At 36.0% G+C, this 18639-nt stretch overlaps 2 protein-coding genes across 6 annotated transcripts in view; one reads left to right on the top strand and one right to left on the bottom strand.

Moving 5' to 3' along the window:
* Window positions 1-219: 219 nt before the first annotated feature.
* Window positions 220-5726, top strand: LOC132189056 (choline monooxygenase, chloroplastic). Its single transcript, XM_059603541.1, has 10 exons — window positions 220-599; window positions 1892-1937; window positions 2546-2681; window positions 3399-3473; window positions 3576-3788; window positions 4075-4170; window positions 4365-4486; window positions 4585-4678; window positions 5370-5420; window positions 5512-5726. Exons 1-10 carry the CDS (start codon window positions 281-283, stop codon window positions 5662-5664), a joined length of 1305 nt encoding a protein of 434 aa, XP_059459524.1. The 5' UTR covers window positions 220-280; the 3' UTR covers window positions 5665-5726.
* Window positions 5727-5977: 251 nt separating this feature from the next.
* The window catches only part of LOC132189054 (calcium-transporting ATPase 10, plasma membrane-type-like), a 52109-nt gene continuing 39447 nt past the window's right edge, over window positions 5978-18639 (bottom strand). For 4 of the 5 annotated variants that reach the window (XM_059603539.1, XM_059603538.1, XM_059603540.1 and 1 more), the window contains 11 exons: window positions 11992-12156; window positions 11752-11868; window positions 11133-11231; window positions 10421-10558; window positions 10232-10332; window positions 9741-9786; window positions 9451-9585; window positions 6873-6980; window positions 6671-6762; window positions 6429-6524; window positions 5978-6343 (listed from right to left, as the gene is read on the bottom strand). In XM_059603539.1, coding sequence (XP_059459522.1) covers window positions 6440-6524; window positions 6671-6762; window positions 6873-6980; window positions 9451-9585; window positions 9741-9786; window positions 10232-10332; window positions 10421-10558; window positions 11133-11231; window positions 11752-11868; window positions 11992-12156 — 1086 coding nt within the window. In that variant the 3' untranslated portion in view covers window positions 5978-6343; window positions 6429-6439. The remainder of the gene's footprint in view (window positions 6344-6428; window positions 6525-6670; window positions 6763-6872; window positions 6981-9450; window positions 9586-9740; window positions 9787-10231; window positions 10333-10420; window positions 10559-11132; window positions 11232-11751; window positions 11869-11991; window positions 12157-18639) is intronic. The other variant, XM_059603537.1, reaches the window with a different exon arrangement.

Below are 18639 nucleotides of genomic sequence, written 5' to 3'. Positions count from 1 at the left end.
GGTCTACTATTAACTTATCTGGAATTCACATAAGTCGACAATTCGCGCTATCTCATTCTTAAAATGACACAAGAAAAACGATTGGCTTCTAGAATTACTCTTTTTCTATTTAAAATTTAAAGTGAAATGGATAATTGTTAGATTTAAAGTTATCCTAACGATAAAATAAATGCTGTTTATTTCATTTAAAATAGAAAAGATTCTACTAAACATAATAAAAGGAAGTCATTAATGGATAGAAGATGCAATAAATCAGTATTTGCCAGCGACGACGACAACGATGCTGATGACGATGATGCTCAGGCCCATCGCCACCCATCTCCGACGATCCCAATACCCAAACGACAAAACCCACTTCAATAGACACCAAGAGCACCGTCGTCGACCTCCCGCTGCAGCCTTCTGCTCTCTCCGCAGACGGATCCGTCCCCTCTTCTGCTCTGCTTCCGACGATGTCTCACTCCAACAGCTGCTCCATCAGTTCGACCCTAAAGTTCCCATAGATGAGGCCGTCACTCCGCCCAGCTCATGGTACACCGACCCTTCCTTTTTCGACCTTGAACTTCACCGCCTCTTCTACCGTGGCTGGCAGGCCGTAGGTTCGCCTGTTGTTTCACTTCTTGCTTATATATTTTGTTTCTGAATTTTCCTTTGTTTCCTTCGGACCAAGTATTGGGTAAATGAATAAAATTTTATCTTTTTTATTTGCTAAAGTTTTTGAAATAAATGATAATTTAAGATAATAATAATAGAGTTTAAATTCACCTTTTATTTTAATAAAATAAAATATTTTATATATTTTAATTCACTTATTAAGAATGAGTTTGAGCATAGAATTGGATAAATGATTAAATTTTTTTCTTTTTTATTGCTCAAGTTTTTGAAATAAACGATAATTTAACATGATAACGATAAAGTTCATAATTTAACATGATGACAATAGAGTTCGAATTCATAGTTTGCCTCTCATTTTAATTAAATTGTATTGTATTTCACTTATTAGGAATGAGTTTGAGCACACATGAAAGACATGAGAGAATGTGTTACCCTATTGATTAAATAATTACATTTATTTATTTTTTTTCTATTTTTTTCTATCTGCTTAACCTTTTGAAATTTAACACCTCAGTGTGCAATGAGGGCCTTATGCTCGGTTTGTGTTCGAGTGACTGTACTGCTTTAGTTGAAGGGTTTTTTTTTTTTTTTTTTTTTCCTCCTATCTTAGGCTCATATTCCCCCTTATATTTACTGGTAAACCAAACGAGACATTGAGCTTTTCTGGGAGATAAAAGACTGGACACAGTAAAAAGAAAGCGAGAAAAAACAACAAAAAGGTTGAAAATATAATTTAGAAACTCTGAATAAAAAAAAAGGGTCAAAAGTTTTGGGCTTGTGCTTCACTTAATTTGATTGAGTAAAGATGGGTATTCAAAAGAAACTTGCATAAAATATAATAATCATACTTTTTTCCCATTCATTTTGTATGTTTTCTTAGTGTGCAATGAGGCCCTTATGCTCTATTTGACTGATGAGAAAATGTAGGAGTAAGAAAATGTGTTCTTTTGGGTTTAGGCTTTCTACTGTAGGAACCCTACAAGCCAGATAATTTTAAATTGTTGCGTTACATTCACATAACTTTCATTGAGAACAAAATAAAAGCACCGAGAACCTACATAGTTTTGAAATACTGTCTTCTCTCACTTATCAAAGAAAAAATAGTTTTGTTTCATTTTGTTTCCCAACAATTAAAGTGCGGATAAGTAAATCTTGGGGTATGGAACATGTCTCGCCAATGGTATAAATACTTGGATTACCATTTCCAAGTCTTATTATGTTTTGGGTATTGGTTGTCACCAAGATTTATCAGCTTTCCTTTGGATCTTGTTTTTAGGATATATTCAACAGATTAAAGATCCTCGTGACTTTTTCACTGGCAGGTATGGACAATTATTTGTCAAAATTTCATCATGTATACTCTCATATATATGGTTTGGTTAAATGACACAGGACGGAAGGAGAACAACAAAAAAATAGATAAAAAATAACAGAAAATAAAATAAAACCACGTTGATTAGAGTCTCATCGGTCAACAATAGGGTTTTGGTAGAGTCTCACCACCAAGAAGAGAGCAATCATGCCTCCAAGAAAATGTCTTTTTCATTAATCATCATCTGTCATACAATTGAAACTTATGTTCAAATAGACTAAAACACTATAACCTAACCCTAATGTGACTAACTTTTGGGCCAAACCCATTATTAAATACGGACTCTTAAAATATAAAACCTAAATGATCACTAAAACATAAATCAATCTAAAAACTACTTAATTCTTTCTTCCTGCATCATTAAAATTTTCCATTTTTCATCTCCCTGTTACTTGAATATGTTATTATTGAATGGTGCTGATTACTCGGTCCCCATTTGGTTCTTGGGAGAGGAAAGGAACATGCTTAAGAGTGACTTGCTTTTGTAAACATTTTAATCATTTTCCTTTCCTTTTCTTCATCCTTCCTGAGAACCAAATGGGGCATTAATTGTATCAGATTGGGGAATGTAGAGTTTGTGGTTTGTCGAGATGATAATGGGAAGATTCATGCTTTTCATAATGTCTGTCGCCATCACGCCTCTCTGCTTGCATCAGGAAGTGGGCAGAAGTCGTGCTTTGTGTGCCCTTATCATGTGAGTTTACGTACATTTCTTCATATATATTCAAGGGAATTTTTTTTTCTTTGGTGGATTGTCTATTAGAGGAATGCTAGTGACAGTTGCTTATTGGTCAACAAACCACCAACCATGGAGTGCCCACAGCTGATAACTGAGTACCAGTTCTGATATAAATGATTGTTACTAGCTTTTCTCTTAGTGATCATGACTTTTTTCTTGAATCCAGACACTCATTCTCTTTAGTTTAAACTTCAATACTTTTTCCTTCTTTCGTTATTTCCTGTTGCTTTATCAGGAACTCTTTTATCATGTCTATTGTTACATCTATCAGCTAGTAAGGCATGGAGCAGATGTAAGATCCCCCTTTTTTTTTCCTCTTCTCTGTCAAGAATCTTTGGGGTTAATGTTTATGTGCTCCCTCTGAAGAGATACATAATAAGAATAAATGAGAAAGAAAAATATCTCTGATATTGTGAGAGTGATTAGATTAGTGTTTCTTGCAAGAGCGAAGGATTTTTTTATACTTTCTGATATTACAGATACTTTTTTTTGTAGGTTTTCTTTCCCTTTTTGTTTTTTTTAAATTTTTTAGAGATATGATTTGTACTGAAAGAATTGAGTACAACTTTATGCTTTTAATCTATTAATATAATTCACAAAATAGAGTATTTCGTTTATTTTATAAGTTTTTTAGGTTAATTATATAACAAGCAGGTCGAATCTTTTCTACAGGCATGGACATATGGATTGGATGGACAGCTTGTTAAGGCAACTAGGATAACAGGAATACAGAATTTCAATGTAAATGTATGTTGTGAAATTCCTATTTTAGCTATCACATTCGACTTATTGTAATTATCTTCCAAATTGAGGGATAATTCAGTTCATTTCTCTGATCATGGAGGGTAGGAGTTTGGGCTTATACCAATAACAGTAGCTACTTGGGGGCCATTCGTTCTTCTCAACTTGGACAAAGAGATATTTCCTCAGGGGGAAGCTGATAGTGATATAGTGGCCAATGAATGGCTTGGTAGCTGCTCAACTATACTGAGTACCAATGGAGTTGATTCTTCACTAAGTTATGTCTGTAGACGTGAATACACTATTGAATGTAACTGGAAGGTATGGTCCTCTACCTATTTTACGTTGAAATTATAGTCCTACTTCATAAGTTTCTTTTGACAATTTGGCCTCTTATAATGTCTCAAATTTTAATGCCTACCTCTATTTCCCCTTTGATGTGATTGTTAAGTTTATCTTCTAGACTTTTGACAAAGGTTTAGTCTCTCCTATTGTAAGAGTTTAAAATTAAGCAGTTTAGAAAATTAGGAGGGATATATTTTACTGGGTTTAGTTTGATGAAGTTTCTTACAGACCTATGACTATTTCAATTTGTTCCTTCTTGTAGGTGTTTTGTGACAACTATTTAGATGGTGGATATCATGTACCATATGCACATAAAGGCCTAGCATTTGGTCTTCAGCTTCAATCCTACTCGACCACGGTAGGATTCAGTGCTTACTACCTTTCTGGGAACTGTATTTTAGTGTTACAAGTTGTGGTAGTATGACTCCCACAGAGTCACGAAGATGAGTTATCTGAATTACTTTCATTTGATACTTCTAGCATTGGTGGTTAAAGTACTCAGGTTTATTGATGATTGTCTTTGTATCTAATGGTTTGCTGTTGATGAGATAGACTTTTGAAAAGGTTAGCATCCAAAGTTGTGAAGGTGGCTCGATGGAGAGGAAAGATGATTACGACAGACTCGGATCAAAGGTTCTATATGCTTTCGTTTATCCAAACTTCATGATCAATAGGTACTTGCTTGATCATTAATGATTGATATGTTTCTTACTTACTCTGAAAGCTAATCCGCATTCTCTTACAAGTTGAAGCTCTGTGAGTGATCTTCTAGGTATGGACCTTGGATGGACACCAATCTGGTTCTCCCACTAGGACCCAGGAAATGTCTAGTGGTATTCGACTACTTTATTGAAGCTTCTCTTAAGGTAATATTTTCCCCTTCTGTTGCAATATTTTCTTAAACGCCATTTTGCAAAACAAATCTTAAATTTTTGAGGCTGATATTTTGGATGTATTTGAGTCTGTCTTTGCCTGCTGTGCTTCAAGGGCTCCAAATCAGGTCGGGTTTATCGTGGTCAAGGTCCCCAACTAAAACACAATTTAGAAAAAAATTGTTCGGGCAAATTTCGAGCACCGACCAAATATAGTATCATTAGATTGCTTCTGGCTATATTTCTAGAAAATGGAACTAGTTTGGGAATGCTTATGATAGCTACACGTGTGTCTCTCTTTGTGTCATACTGTAGATGCATGATTTGCCTCTACATCTTATTATTTTGCCCATTATACTCTTTAATCTGTTATCTTGAAGGTTATCAAAAAGCCAAGATAGGTGAGTCTGAAGTAATGTCAGGCATCACCATCTTTTCGGTATAGATTGCTTACTGTGAAGTTGACGTTGTGAGAAATTACTATTAAAGTTTTCATGGCTTGTAGCATCTCATATTGGCAAATCAAACCATTTGTTTTATGTGTTTTTTTTTTTTTTTTTGGCCAGAAAGATTTAGGGCTTAGAGATTTTAGAAATGTTTTATAATGTTGGACGATTAATATGTGAAAACAATTGCACTGTAGTCTAATGGGCTATAACTTTTGTATTTCCCCCTCTCACCTCAGGATGACAAAGATTTTATAGAGAGCAGTTTAGAAGACAGTGAAAGAGTGCAGGTACGAAGTATTTGTCTAATCCATATATCATGGAAATGATTGGTAAATGTAGCAATATTTAAGCCTAATGCAGCTGTTGGAAAAAGTGCAGCTGGAGGATATTGTGCTATGCGAAGGTGTTCAAAAGGGCCTTGAATCACCTGCATATTCTACTGGCAGATATGCTCCTACTGTTGAGAAGGCCATGCACCATTTCCATTGTCTGCTTCATCAAAACCTATCAAATGATTGTGTTGTGGAATAACGTTACCACACAAACATCCCACAAACTATTGGATTTTTATTTTATTTATTTTATTTTTATTTTTTTAAGAATTGATCTAAAGGCTATTATTAGACATCAACATTAATCACCACCAATTTCCTCCATGAAACCTCTAATTTTTTATTTTTAAATTCCATAAATGGATATACTACAAAGATCTGAATTCATGCACACAAATAGAATTGATGTTATAATTAGCTTGTTTAATGTCTTTTTCTCATGACCTGAGATATTGAACTTGAGTTTGTTCCTTGTTCTGCATCTTCAACACTCACCAAAGGAAATTGAAAGATACTCTCAAGAGAGGGAAAGACATGTCATTTACAACCAAAACAATCCAACACCATCACTACATTCCAGTTGAAAAAAAAAAAGTCAGTACATCACAATACCAAATCATACCACAACACGAGTTTAACAGCACACTTATGAAGCATCACATTGTTCAAAAAAAAAAACAGTTCTTTTCTTTCCTTTTTTTTTTTTTTTTTGTTTGGTGTACTTTCACTTGGTTTGCCTCGAGTGTTCCATCCTATGTAAAGCACTGTTAACTAAAAACCAAAAGGCAGTGGACAAAAAGCAGACAGAAAGTGAATCTGTAGGACAGGTTGATGCTGCAGCCGCGGCTCCAGCTCGTTCTCTATCAACTAACACTAAGCTGTAAGACAAGACGACAGTTAACCAAGTTTAAAAAGTCCCAAAAGTTTGAATACACCGTAAAGAAGATTAGGATAAATAGTTACGTTTTCTAACTTCAAGAATTTCTTCTTCTTCTGAAAAACGAAATGAGGGGAGTTTCTGGAACAGGTATCAGCTTCCCAATTGCAGCAAGGGGCCAACTATATTGAGAGAGAGAGAGAGAGAGAGAGAGAGAGAGAGAGAGTTTCATTAGTTGATCATCCAGGGAAACTTTGAAGTTCCCAAACAAAGAGGGTTAAAATGCAAGATGCACATTTCGGAAATATCACCCACTAAAGCAACTGACCTTAGGACGCCAATAATGATAGAGATGAGCCACATTGACCAGTTCAACTTTACTGTCTTGGTAAACTTCCCAAGAAACTCGATGATCAAAACCTAAAACAGCAGCAAGAAATGTGGAGTCGAAGTAAGATCATAAAGCCAAAAGAGCAAATTAAAAGGCTATACAGGCGAGCCAAAAGAGCAAAAGGCTATACAAGTCTCACCTGAAGCACAACAGTTATTCCCACTATCCCGATGAAAAGTTTGTTTTTAGTAATTCCTTTGAATACATTGAATTCATCTGGCTTCCGAGCATTAAATTCATTAAAAACCTGCAGTTGGACCAATTGGATTGTTCACATGCTTATGCTAACACATAACAGCCATGATATAGCAAATTACTTATCCAATGGGGGAGGGAGATCAGCTTAGCCGGCTAACGTTATGGGCACAAATGAATCACACAATAGAAGACGAGCAGACATTTAACACTAATTAAAAATACTCTCAAGACATAATATCGACCAATTAAAATTTATTGGTACTCAGTTGGATGTAAATGTCACCCATACCCTAAGAAGCTCTGAAAGTCGTGTACACACTATCAAGTGTTCCCATAACACATGCACACATATCTTTTGAACGCATAGACAACCTTGCTGCATAGTCAGTGGGTACTAACTTCTGACTTTTAGCATGTGTAAAGAGATGGGAACCGAACAAGTATTTGTGATTTTAACAAGCAAAGATTTAAGCAACTTCCATCTGACAAATTCAAGTGAAGAAGCATGAAAGACTTTTGAGGGGCATGATAATGGCGAGTTACACTTAGAGAGTTTGGAAACAATTTTTTTTAGTTGAAGTGTCCAGAACTGGAATAAATTCAGACGAAAACAATTTCATCTCACTTCTCTAAAAGGTTGAATCAATTCATTGAGGAAGTCATGCAGGTCCAAATTGCCCATATGTATATGTATACCTATTGCCTATTGGAGATTTCTAATACCCAAGCTATAGGACCTTTGGGTAATGGTGTGTGGGGAGATAAAACGGTTATGAAGTTTTTACTAAGAGTATATTAATATAAATAGTTGAACACAACTCCAAGCTAATGGGTTAAGATCCACTTGGGTATATTAAGTATTGTTTTCTTTTATATTTTCTCAGTGTAGGACTCAACACTCACAAGTGCACTCACAATAATCTCCCCCTCACTTGTGAGTCTATTCACATTGACCCAACTCCCCCTCGCTTGCGAGTCTTTTTACATTTCCAAGAGTGTCTCGCATCAAGAGTTGCGAATGCAGACACAACTCCAAACCCGACACGTCTACGCACCTGTCTTAGGAAACTAACCATGGCTCTGATACCATTTGTTGGGAGATAAAGTGGTTCTAAAGTTTTTACCAAGAGTATATTAATATACATAATTAAACACAACTCTAGCCCAAAAGCCTAAGCTAATGAGCTAAGGTCCACTTAGCCCAAAAGCTTGAATTCAGACGTAAACAATTTCATCTCACTTCTCTAAAAGGTTGAATCAATTCATCGAGGAAGTCATGCAGGTCAAATTTGCCCATATGTATATGTATATCTATTGGAGATTTCTAATACCCTAGCTATAGGACCTTTGGGTAATGGTGTGTTGGGAGATAAAGCAGTTATGGAGTTTTTACCAAAAGTATATTAATATATAGTTGAATACAACTCCAAGCTAATGGGCTAAGGTCCACTTAGGTATATTAAGTATTGTTTTATTTTATATTTTCTCAATGTAGGGCTTAACACTCACAAGTGCACTCACATCAATCTCCCCCTCACTTGTGAGTCTCTTCACATTGACCCAACCCCACCTCGCTTGTGAATCTTTTTACATTTCCAAGAGTGTCTTGAGTCAAGAGTTGCGAATGCAGACACAACTCCAAACCCGACACGTCTAGACACATGTCCTAAGAAACTAACAATGGCTCTGACACCATTTGTTGGGAGATAAAGTGGTTATAGAGTTTTTATCAAGAGTATATTAATATACATAATTGAACACAACTCTAGTCCAAAAGCCTAAGCTAATGAGCTAAGGTCTACTTAGGTATATTAAGTACTCTTTTATTTTATATTTTCTCAATGTGAGACTCAACACTCACAAGTTCACTCATAACACGATGATATAGTTTTAAAGGAATAAATATTTTTTTTTTTTTGATAAGGAATAATGATATATATCAAGAGCACAGAGGGGCGCAACCCACATACACAGGAAGTATAAAAAGAGAGCGCCTAAGAGGGAGAAAAATGAAATAAGAAGTCAGAAAAACTAATCACTAAAGGAGCTAGCCAAGCGGCCGTCCAAGAGTAAAGAGTAAAAAAGAAAAGATGAGTCAATTCCTTTACAGTCCTAGTGGAATTCTCAAAACATTTAGCATTTCTTTCGTTCTATATACACCACATAAGACAAAGAGGGATCATCTTCCACACTACCGCACTTCGAGAACGTCCTCCCGATTACCAACAATCGAACAAGTCCCTTACCCTGCAAGGCATGACCCAAAACAACCCAAACCGACTAAAAATAGTATGCCAAAGAGCACTTGCGATCTCATAGTGGAGAAGAAGATGATCGACTGACTCTTCAGTTTTCTTGCACATACAACACCACTCCACTACCACAAGGTTCCCCTTACGCAAATTATAGTGAGTCAAAATATGCACCCAAAAATATTTAAGCAACTAATCATATTCAAGAAAAGAGAAGCTTAAATAATTAAAATTATTTTCCTCTTAATTTGGCAAGTTAACATTTACCTGACAAAGGACAAAGGCATTGAATATCAAAGTATTCTTCACTTTTTCGGCATGTACTTTGCTATCACCCTCCAAATGCAGTAAAGTCCTACCTCGGAAATTAAGTACAAGCAGGACGCTCACTTGATATAGAGCCTGCAATTTCACAATCAACATTAATGCTGACATTAACGAGACAGACAACTGAAACACACTGCTAATGACATGAAGATTCCTCAATAGTAACATAGCTAATGACATGAAGATTCCTCAACAGTAACATAAGTACTGGCCACAAAAGAAACAGATACCTGTATCAGCAAGTTCCTCCACATGATATTTGTTATAAGAGGTTCTCTGGGAAACATGCAATAAATCAATCACTATATTTCACAAAACCATCAAGGAAGCAATAAACAGTAACCAAGTTGATCATTTTCATAAAAGATCTCAAAATACAAGTGTCGGCCAATAAAAATTTAAAAGCTTCAAATAACTTTATCAGAAAAAAGAAAATTTAAAAAAAGGAACGCAATTCCCGGTTGGTCCTGAAAAAGTAATTGATCCATACAGGCACTAAAATTTTTTGATTTACCATTCAAAAGGTAATTAGTGAACTCCCTCTGAACATGAGACAAGAATATAACTTTCAAAACCTTTCTCAATCCCAAGGAAAACATATTTTTTCCAAAATGGCCAGATTGACATAGCATGACACTAAATTGAATATTAAATAATAGGTAAATTTTAGTTTAAAGAAAACCAGTAAAAATTAAAGCTCCCATGATTCAAAAATTGTTACCTTCGACCAACTGGGTTCCTGTGCATCAGGTGATCAGTTGGCGGTTCAGTAGCCAATGCTAGAGCTCCAAGTGTATCCATGATAAGATTAACCCAGAGAAGCTATACAAAGAGCAAGGAACATCGAGCCATCAGTATAGTGTACACAGACCCATGGACACAGAGAGAGAGAGAGAGAGAGAGAGAACACCTGCACTGCATTTAGCGGGACTTGACCGGAGGAAACAGCTGACACAACATTTATAATCAGAGCTGCTACATTCACTGTAAGCTGGAACTGGATGAATTTTTGAATATTTGCATATACAGATCGGCCCCATCTCACAACCTACATTCAGTAGGCAAAACTAAAGCAATCTTAACCATTTGCTTTTTCAAATTAAAAAATTGAAATTACGCCTGGATAGTCTAAAAGACAATCTCATGAATTAGGGAGTCCCAATTCTACTCAATTGTGTCGTTTAACAGGGATGGGAATCTTAAAAGTATACAAAAAGAACCTTCAAGCAGGAGAAGCCAATGATCATGAACATAAACTAAAGTGACATTAAAAGGCTGCAATGATCAAGGAGCAATCTTTTTTGAAATGGTATCCATTTGCAAATTTTTAAATAAATCAAAACACCATATGTTCACCCCAGTCCATGCAGCAATGGTCCTTAATACCTAATTCTCTCTTGCTCGTTTATCTTTCCCTACAATCAACTCTAAACATAACAAAAAGTCATTACTGCTTACAACAAAAAGGAAGTGCTAGACATTTGCTCTTGAAAGTGGACAATGCATACAAGTACGAGAAATATATAAAATTTAAATGGACATAGGGCATCAAAATTTTCTACACACCATTCATCCGAAAAGAAAAACTGAAAAAGAAAAAGCACTAATAAGACAAGACTGACCTTCACAACAGAAGCGAAATTGTCATCCAAAATAATGATATCGGAGCTCTCTTTAGCAACCTCCGTCCCTGAAATACCCATTGCAAGACCAATGTCTGCCTAAACTCCAAAATAAAATAAAAAAATACAAATCAAGATCAAGAAATACAAAACTATGTTTTAAAAATTGAAAAAAAAAAAAAAAATTATCATTTAAAGTCTAATAAATTTCAAACGTCAAAGGCAAGACAACAAGGCTCTAGAAAGTAGCTGCTACAAGTTTCACAGCCAAACCACTGATGGAAACAGTCACCTGGATTCGCATTTACTTTGGTCTATCCCAAAGCCAAAATGGAAACTTCCTGAGAACCCCTTTTATTGCTAATCGGAAAACACACATTTAAAAAGGGCATTTTGAGGATCAGGAACCAATTTATTAGATTGTATTAAATAGTCCATGCCACTACATCCAGATATGTATAATCAAACAGATTCATTTACAGACTTCACCGATCCTATGTTAACTCTATAGACAACACTACTAGTAGTAGGAACAACAACAATTATAGAAAAAGACATTGCCAAACATAAAACTCAATAAAACAACAAGAGGAACATAAAACAGAATATGTTGTCAAACCTCATGCAGAGCAGGAGCATCATTAGTGCCATCCCCAGTTACAGCAACAACATGTCCACTCTTTCTCAAAGCTTGCACAAGCAAAAGCTTGTCATTGGGAGAAGACCGCCCCATCACCTATAGATTGTAAAATGGTTAATCTTTATACCAAATTCACCACAATAATTTAATTAGAGAACATATACACATAAGAAAAAAAAAAATTGAAACCAACAATGACATGAATGTAGTAAATCATACAGATATCTGATCCGCAACTTTTTCTCTTTCCTTATCGGGCAAGGCACGAAATGTCTTTCCTTCAATGAGATTTGGCTCAGCAGCATCTGCATTAGAATCCAGTATTCCACATTCAAATGCGATTGCTTTCGCAGTTTGAAGATTGTCACCAGTGACCATGCGCACCTGTGGGTCAGAGAAAAATGTATACTCCTTTCAATAAGTTGAATCATATTTACAAAAATATAATTACACACACGGCGTACCACCATGATCAACATAGTCCTATTCAAGAAAATGAAACCCAAAACAGCACCAAACAAGCAACATATGGCTTTTCATGAACCTCTTTAAAAGTACATAACAAAATTAAGTATTCATTTAATTGATAAATCTAGCAGTAGTTTCACATATTTTCTGCTATAGGATTACGTAACATTACTGATATGAGATACAAATAAAACACTAGATGACACAACAGTGAAATACCTCAGATATGATGCTATACATATGCAATATGTTTTGATTAGTAATCAAATTTCATTAAAAACCAAGGGAAAGGAGTGCTATCATGGGGGATTAAGGCATTATAAAACGACCAAACCTTAGGCTACCCTCTTTTGGAGGGGATCCAATAAAGCTTGTCTATGCGGCAATGCCATCCTGTCTCAATCTAATCAAAGAATGGAGTAAAGAATTCGAACTCCTAATCATTCACCGCTCTAACTAAATTAACATTCTATTGAGGGGAGCCATTAGAGAACTGAAGATGATCTGCCACGGATGTATTCCTAAGTAGGGGTGTCAAAAATTACCGGAAAACTGGAACCGGAACCAGGAAACCGGGGACCCAGTTTCGGTTCCGGTTTGAAAAATCCAAAAACCGGGTACCCTGGTTCCAGTAACCGGTTTTTACTGGGTTATCGGGAACCGGGTTTCCATTTTATTTAAAAATATATATATATATATTTTTTACACTTAGGTTTAGGTTTAGCACTTCTCCAGCTCTCCCCTTCATCTTCATTTCTCACGAGTCACGCCACAAGCCTCCTCTTCTCCATTTTCTCTTCTCTTCTTCATTTCACTTCTCCCCTTCACTCAGTGAACACCCATTCGGCCATTCCATTTCCTGTTTCCCCCTCTTCATTTCACAACAGTACAACACCCATTCGGTGAATCTTCATTTCAAACATTTCTCACACCCATTCGGCCTCTCTCTTTCCGTTTCTCGCTTCGCCTCCCTTTCTCGCTTCGTCTCCATCTCTCGCTCCGTCAGCCGAGCAATGAGCACTAGCAGCCAGGTCTGGACTTTTTATTTCTGGGTTTCTTTGATATTTTCTCTGTTGATCCATGGAAATTTTTTTGTTTTGCTTGGTTTTAGTGGATAAAATTTAATCTACAACACTTTTTAGTGTTCATTACTTCATTTACATGCATGTTCATTAAATTTGTGATGGGCTTGTTTAATTTGGGGCGCTGCAATTTTGGATTTGGTGGGAGTGGGACGATGAGCAGCGAAGAACATGGTGTAATTTTGGCCGATTATTTTGCTAAGTTGAAATTTTCAGACAATCAGTTTGGAGAGAAGGAAAAATGGAAAACAAAGAAATATATTGTTTGAATATTTATATACATATATATTTATTGTTGGTAGTTTATATTTATTGTTGTAATATTTATATATATTGTTACTTTAGTGTATAATATTAACATCTAAACAATATTTGATGGAATTCTGATGTTGGGTTTATTGGGTTGATTGTAGTAGTTGTTCATTTTCTGATGTTGGGGTCTTAAGCATCTGGAAATTTGGCCAATTGGGTCACTTATTTGATGCCTTTCTTTGCATAAAGTTTGGTTCTTACAATTTCTTAGGCTCACAATGAAATATACTGTTTGAATATATATAAAGTATTTATTGTTGGTAGTTTATATTTATTGTTGTAATATTTGTATATATTGTTCACTTTAGTGTATAACATCTAAACACTTTTAATAGATGGAGGAGACAAATAGTCCTAGTATGCAATTGGAATGTGACAATTTTGGAACCAATCCAACTTCATCTACAGATACCTTGCAATCACAAACGAACCTATCCAGAAAACCATCGGTGAATCAGTCTGTTGTATGGGATCATTTCAAAAAAATAGAACCAGTTGATAAGAACAACACAAAAGCAATGTGCAATGATTGCAATAGGGTGTTAGGGTGTCATTGGAAAAATGGTACTTCAGACATGATGAGCCACCTTACCACTAGATGTCCGACCTCTCCACTTAGAAAATCGAATATACCCAAAGGTCAAACTTTGTTGCAAATGCCACAATAGAAGGCAATCAAGGAGTAGGATTTGTTAACTATGATCCGATTTATTTAAGAAATTTGGTTGTGCGGTATTTCATCAAAGAGAAGTTGTCTTTTAGGCATGTGGAGAGTGATAAGTTTAGAGAATTGATGAATGGAATTGAACCAAGGTTCATGGTACCAAGTCGCAATACTCTACAGAAAGATTGCATGAAACTATATGAGGAAGAAAAACTTAAGTTGAAAAATGTTTTGAGCGGTAAAAGGGTTTGCATAACTACTGATACATGGACATCTCTTCAAAATTTGAACTATATGGTTGTTACCGCTACCTTCATAGATTATGATTGGATAATGCATAAGAAAATAATCAAATTTGGCATAATTTCTAGTCATATAGGTGATGATCTTGGAAGATTGGTGGAGAGTACAATGATGGACAGGGGGATTGATAGTTTGTTCACTATTACTGTTGATAATGCTACAAAAAATGATGCGATGATCAAGTTTTTGAAAAGGAGGTTGAAGGCCAAGCCTTATTCTGTTTTGGGATGTGAATTTCTTCACATGCGGTGTGCCGTTCATATTTTAAATCTTGTTGTAACTGAAGGGTTGAAAGGATTGGGTGCTTGTGTTTCTAATATAAGGAATGCAGTGAAATTTGTGAGGTACTCACCAGCGAGAATGGCAAAGTTTAAATCATGTATAGAGCTAGAAAAGATTACATGTACGAAGATGGTATGTCTAGATGTTCAAGCAAGATGGAATTCTACGTACTTAATGTTGAGCTCAGCTGAGAAATATGAAAAAGCTTTTGCCCTACTTCAGGAGGATGAGAGTAATCATTTTGTTGCTCCTAGCTCTATTGAGTGGGAAAATGCTAGGCTATTTGTGAGGTTTTTGAAATCGTTTTATGATGCCGCATTGAATTTCTCTAGTTCAAAAAATGTCAACTCCAACTCATATTTCATTCAACTTTGTATTATTCAAAATACTTTGAATGATGGTATTTTTAGTGATAATCCTATCCTTCGTTCAGTGAGTTTTGATATGAAAACAAAGTATGATAAGTATTGGGAGACTGTGGAGAGGATTAACTTATTGTTGTATTTGACTTTTGTTCTTGACCCATGTTCCAAGATAAAGGGGTTAGTATTTTGGTTGAGAAGATGCAATGAAGTTGATTGGGCGAAATTTATCGAGGAAAGTGTGGACTCCCTCTTGAACCGTTTGTGGGATCAATACAATTTGTTTCATGGGGAGGATGGGTTATCTAACTCTGATGTAGGTATAAAAAGTTCAACTCCTACTTTTTCAAATGTTGATGATGAAGATTTGGAGGATCAAGATGTGAAATTTTTGAAGGTGTTCTCCCAACACCAAGAAGAGAACGACTTGGAGTGTAAGTCGGAGGTGAATCGATATTTGTCTGATCGGTGTGAAGCAACAACCCATGATTTTAATATCTTACTTTGGTGGAAAGTTAATGCACCCAAATATCCTATTCTCGCAGAAGTAGCCTGTGATGTATTAGCCATTCCTATTTCCACTGTTGCATCTGAGTCTGCCTTCAGCAATGGAGGACGTATATTAGATTCATTTAGGAGTTCATTATCTCCATTTTACTTGAGGCCTTGATTTGCACACAAGACTGGTTAAAGAGCTACCCAAATAACGTTGAGGAGCTGCAGAAGTTTATGGGAATGGAAAGCTATGATGAGCATGGTAACTAAATGATTATAAATTCATTACTTTTCATTATTTACTATGTTTTCATAGTTTGACATTTTATATATTATGATATTAAAATGCCATGATTTTAATATTAACCTCTTAACTTTGTTTGTTGTTTTATTCACAAGATATAGCTAGATGATTTCTAAAGCTCGTGTGACATGCTGGATGATTTGACGATTTTTGAAGCTTGCGTAATATTGTCTTTGTAATATGTTTATGAACTATTTTTATTGTAAGGGGTATTTCTTTTGGTTGGTAGATTATTTAAATACTTGTTTTATTATTTTTTTTTTTTTGGGTTTTGAATTGTTGTAGTAAGGGGGTATTTCTTGTGCATGTTGGTTTGTTTACATACTTGTTTTTACTTTTTATTGTTTTAATGTTTTCTTTATGTACCTAATTTAAAATGATTTTTAGGGTATTTTAAAAAATTGAATTTTTATTTTTTTTTTTTTTTTTTTTTTTTTGATATGAGGAACCTCTACAAGGCAGACCCTTGGACCACCCCTGAGTAAACCCGACCCGTGCACCGCACCCTCGGAGTTTCCCTGCGACGGGGTAAGTCACTGGCTATTCACCAGAGGGGTGTGGCCCCAAGGAGGAGGTAGCACCTGGTGGGTTTCGAACCTGAGACCACTGAGGAGCAAACTCAGAGCCCCAGGCTTTACTCCCTAACCACCAAGCCAACCCCTTGGGGTTTTGAATTTTTATTTCTAAGGCCCATATAGGCAAAAACATTGATTTTTTAGGATTTTTGGGCTTTTTTAGGTTTATTTTTTAATTATTTGGAATAATCACAACAAAGCCCCTTTAATTTGGCCAAAAAAACTAATAAATTTTTTAAAAATAAGCCAACTTATGAAAAAAAATGGGCTTATTTTAGGCCCAATACCTAAAATAAGCCCAAAAAACAAGTTTATTAAAAAACCGGTTACGGGACCGGGTACAAACCAAAACCGGCACCAGTAACCAGGACCCAATTACCGGTTCCGGTTTCCCAAAACCAAGAACCGGGGTAGCCCGGTTCCGATTCCTGGTTTTGGCCAAAAACCGAAAAACAGGATCGGGCTGACACCTCTATCCCTAAGGCAGGCAATGGTAAACAACTCCAGATACACTCCCTCCTTAAAGGGCAACTCCCACATCATACTTCATGCCAAAACCTAACCTTGGAGCCATGCCCCACCTCAGATCTAGTAAAACTAACTAGAAAACTTCTCCCAATCCCTCCTAATAAACTTCCATCTCCCCACACCATACGTCATGCAGTATGTATTTTGTGAATGTAAGAATATTTTATTTATATACGTATTTATTCTAAATTGCCTTGTTCTAGTAAATCCCACATTAAGAAGAGAAACAAGGTGCATAATTCCCATGCGAGGGTGGTAATTCTACACTACAGAGAGGAGAGTGATGATCAAGCCCTAAATACAGATATTGGTACTAAGGGTTTGCAAACTTCGATCCAATTAGAGACCTCAATCCAAGTGGCGGCTTTGGTCTAAGTGAGACCTGGAATAAACGTGGGGCTTTAGATCAAATTGTGGCTTTTGCATGATGTAGTCCTCCAATATATGTAGTTTAATAGATCTTCAGGCCACTTATCAACCACAATTTATATTATTAACTTCTTTAATTTTCTCTTATTTACTTGTTTGCTATTTAAAATTTTAATTTTTCAAAACAAATGGCTATTAGAGCCATAGGTTTTCCATCTAAATTTGGGGCAATTTTAATTTTGTGTTGGGAGTTATTTGGTCAAGTTGTTAGCTGTTTGAATAGTTTTTAGGCTATTTGGTGAATAGTTGGTTGCTTTGATGGGATTTTCAATTGGAAAAAACTACTCTGCCTGCAAAAACTCCTCTGAGGATATTTCAATCTTCAGCATTTGAAGATGCATACTTTGCTTTTATAACAAAGACATCAAAGCTTTTGAAGGTGGGCAAAGCTATCCAATGGAGATGTTGAAGGACAAAACGGGGGATTTATTGATTAAAGTCACAATACTATTTTACCGTGTCTAAGGATAAGGTTTTACATGAAGTTGGTGAAAGTAAGGCAAAAGACAAAGATAGAACAATAAATTTGTTTTTGCCCTACCTCTTGTGCTTATGGCTAATATTGTACCAATTTTTTTTTTCATTTGGCACCATGTATCCAAAGCTTCGCTCCGAATAATCCCGGGGGTGCACAGGCCCTCGGTGAGGAGTTTCCCGCAAGTGCACCTTGGTTAATTCAAGGGGTGAAGCCCCCAATCTGATGGCCCCAAGAAGTAGTTTGCACTCGGTGGGTTTCAAACCTAAGACAACTCAAAGTCCCAAGCTGTCCAACCACTGAGCCAACCCCTTGGGGTTCGCCAGTTCCACATTACCCTACTCAACAATGGATTTAATATTTTCCAACTATAACCATCTTAAGAATTTTTTTTAATTAATTAGGAAAATTTTAGTTTCCAAATTCCCAACTGCAAGTTACTGACATTCTTGATAATTCACAGATAAGGTCAGCCTTTCATTTAAGACTGAGATTTTCTCGGATTTGTTTTTGGAGGAAGGTAGGATAATGTGATGGAAGGAGAATGGTTGGGGTTGGAGTAGTTACTCTTTGCCAACAAATGGTGGT

Source organism: Corylus avellana, chromosome ca8 (genome assembly GCF_901000735.1).
Source record: "Corylus avellana chromosome ca8, CavTom2PMs-1.0".
Taxonomy (NCBI): domain Eukaryota; kingdom Viridiplantae; phylum Streptophyta; class Magnoliopsida; order Fagales; family Betulaceae; genus Corylus; species Corylus avellana.
Note: the sequence above shows the minus strand (reverse complement) of the source record. Positions and strands in the feature narration are given on the sequence as shown.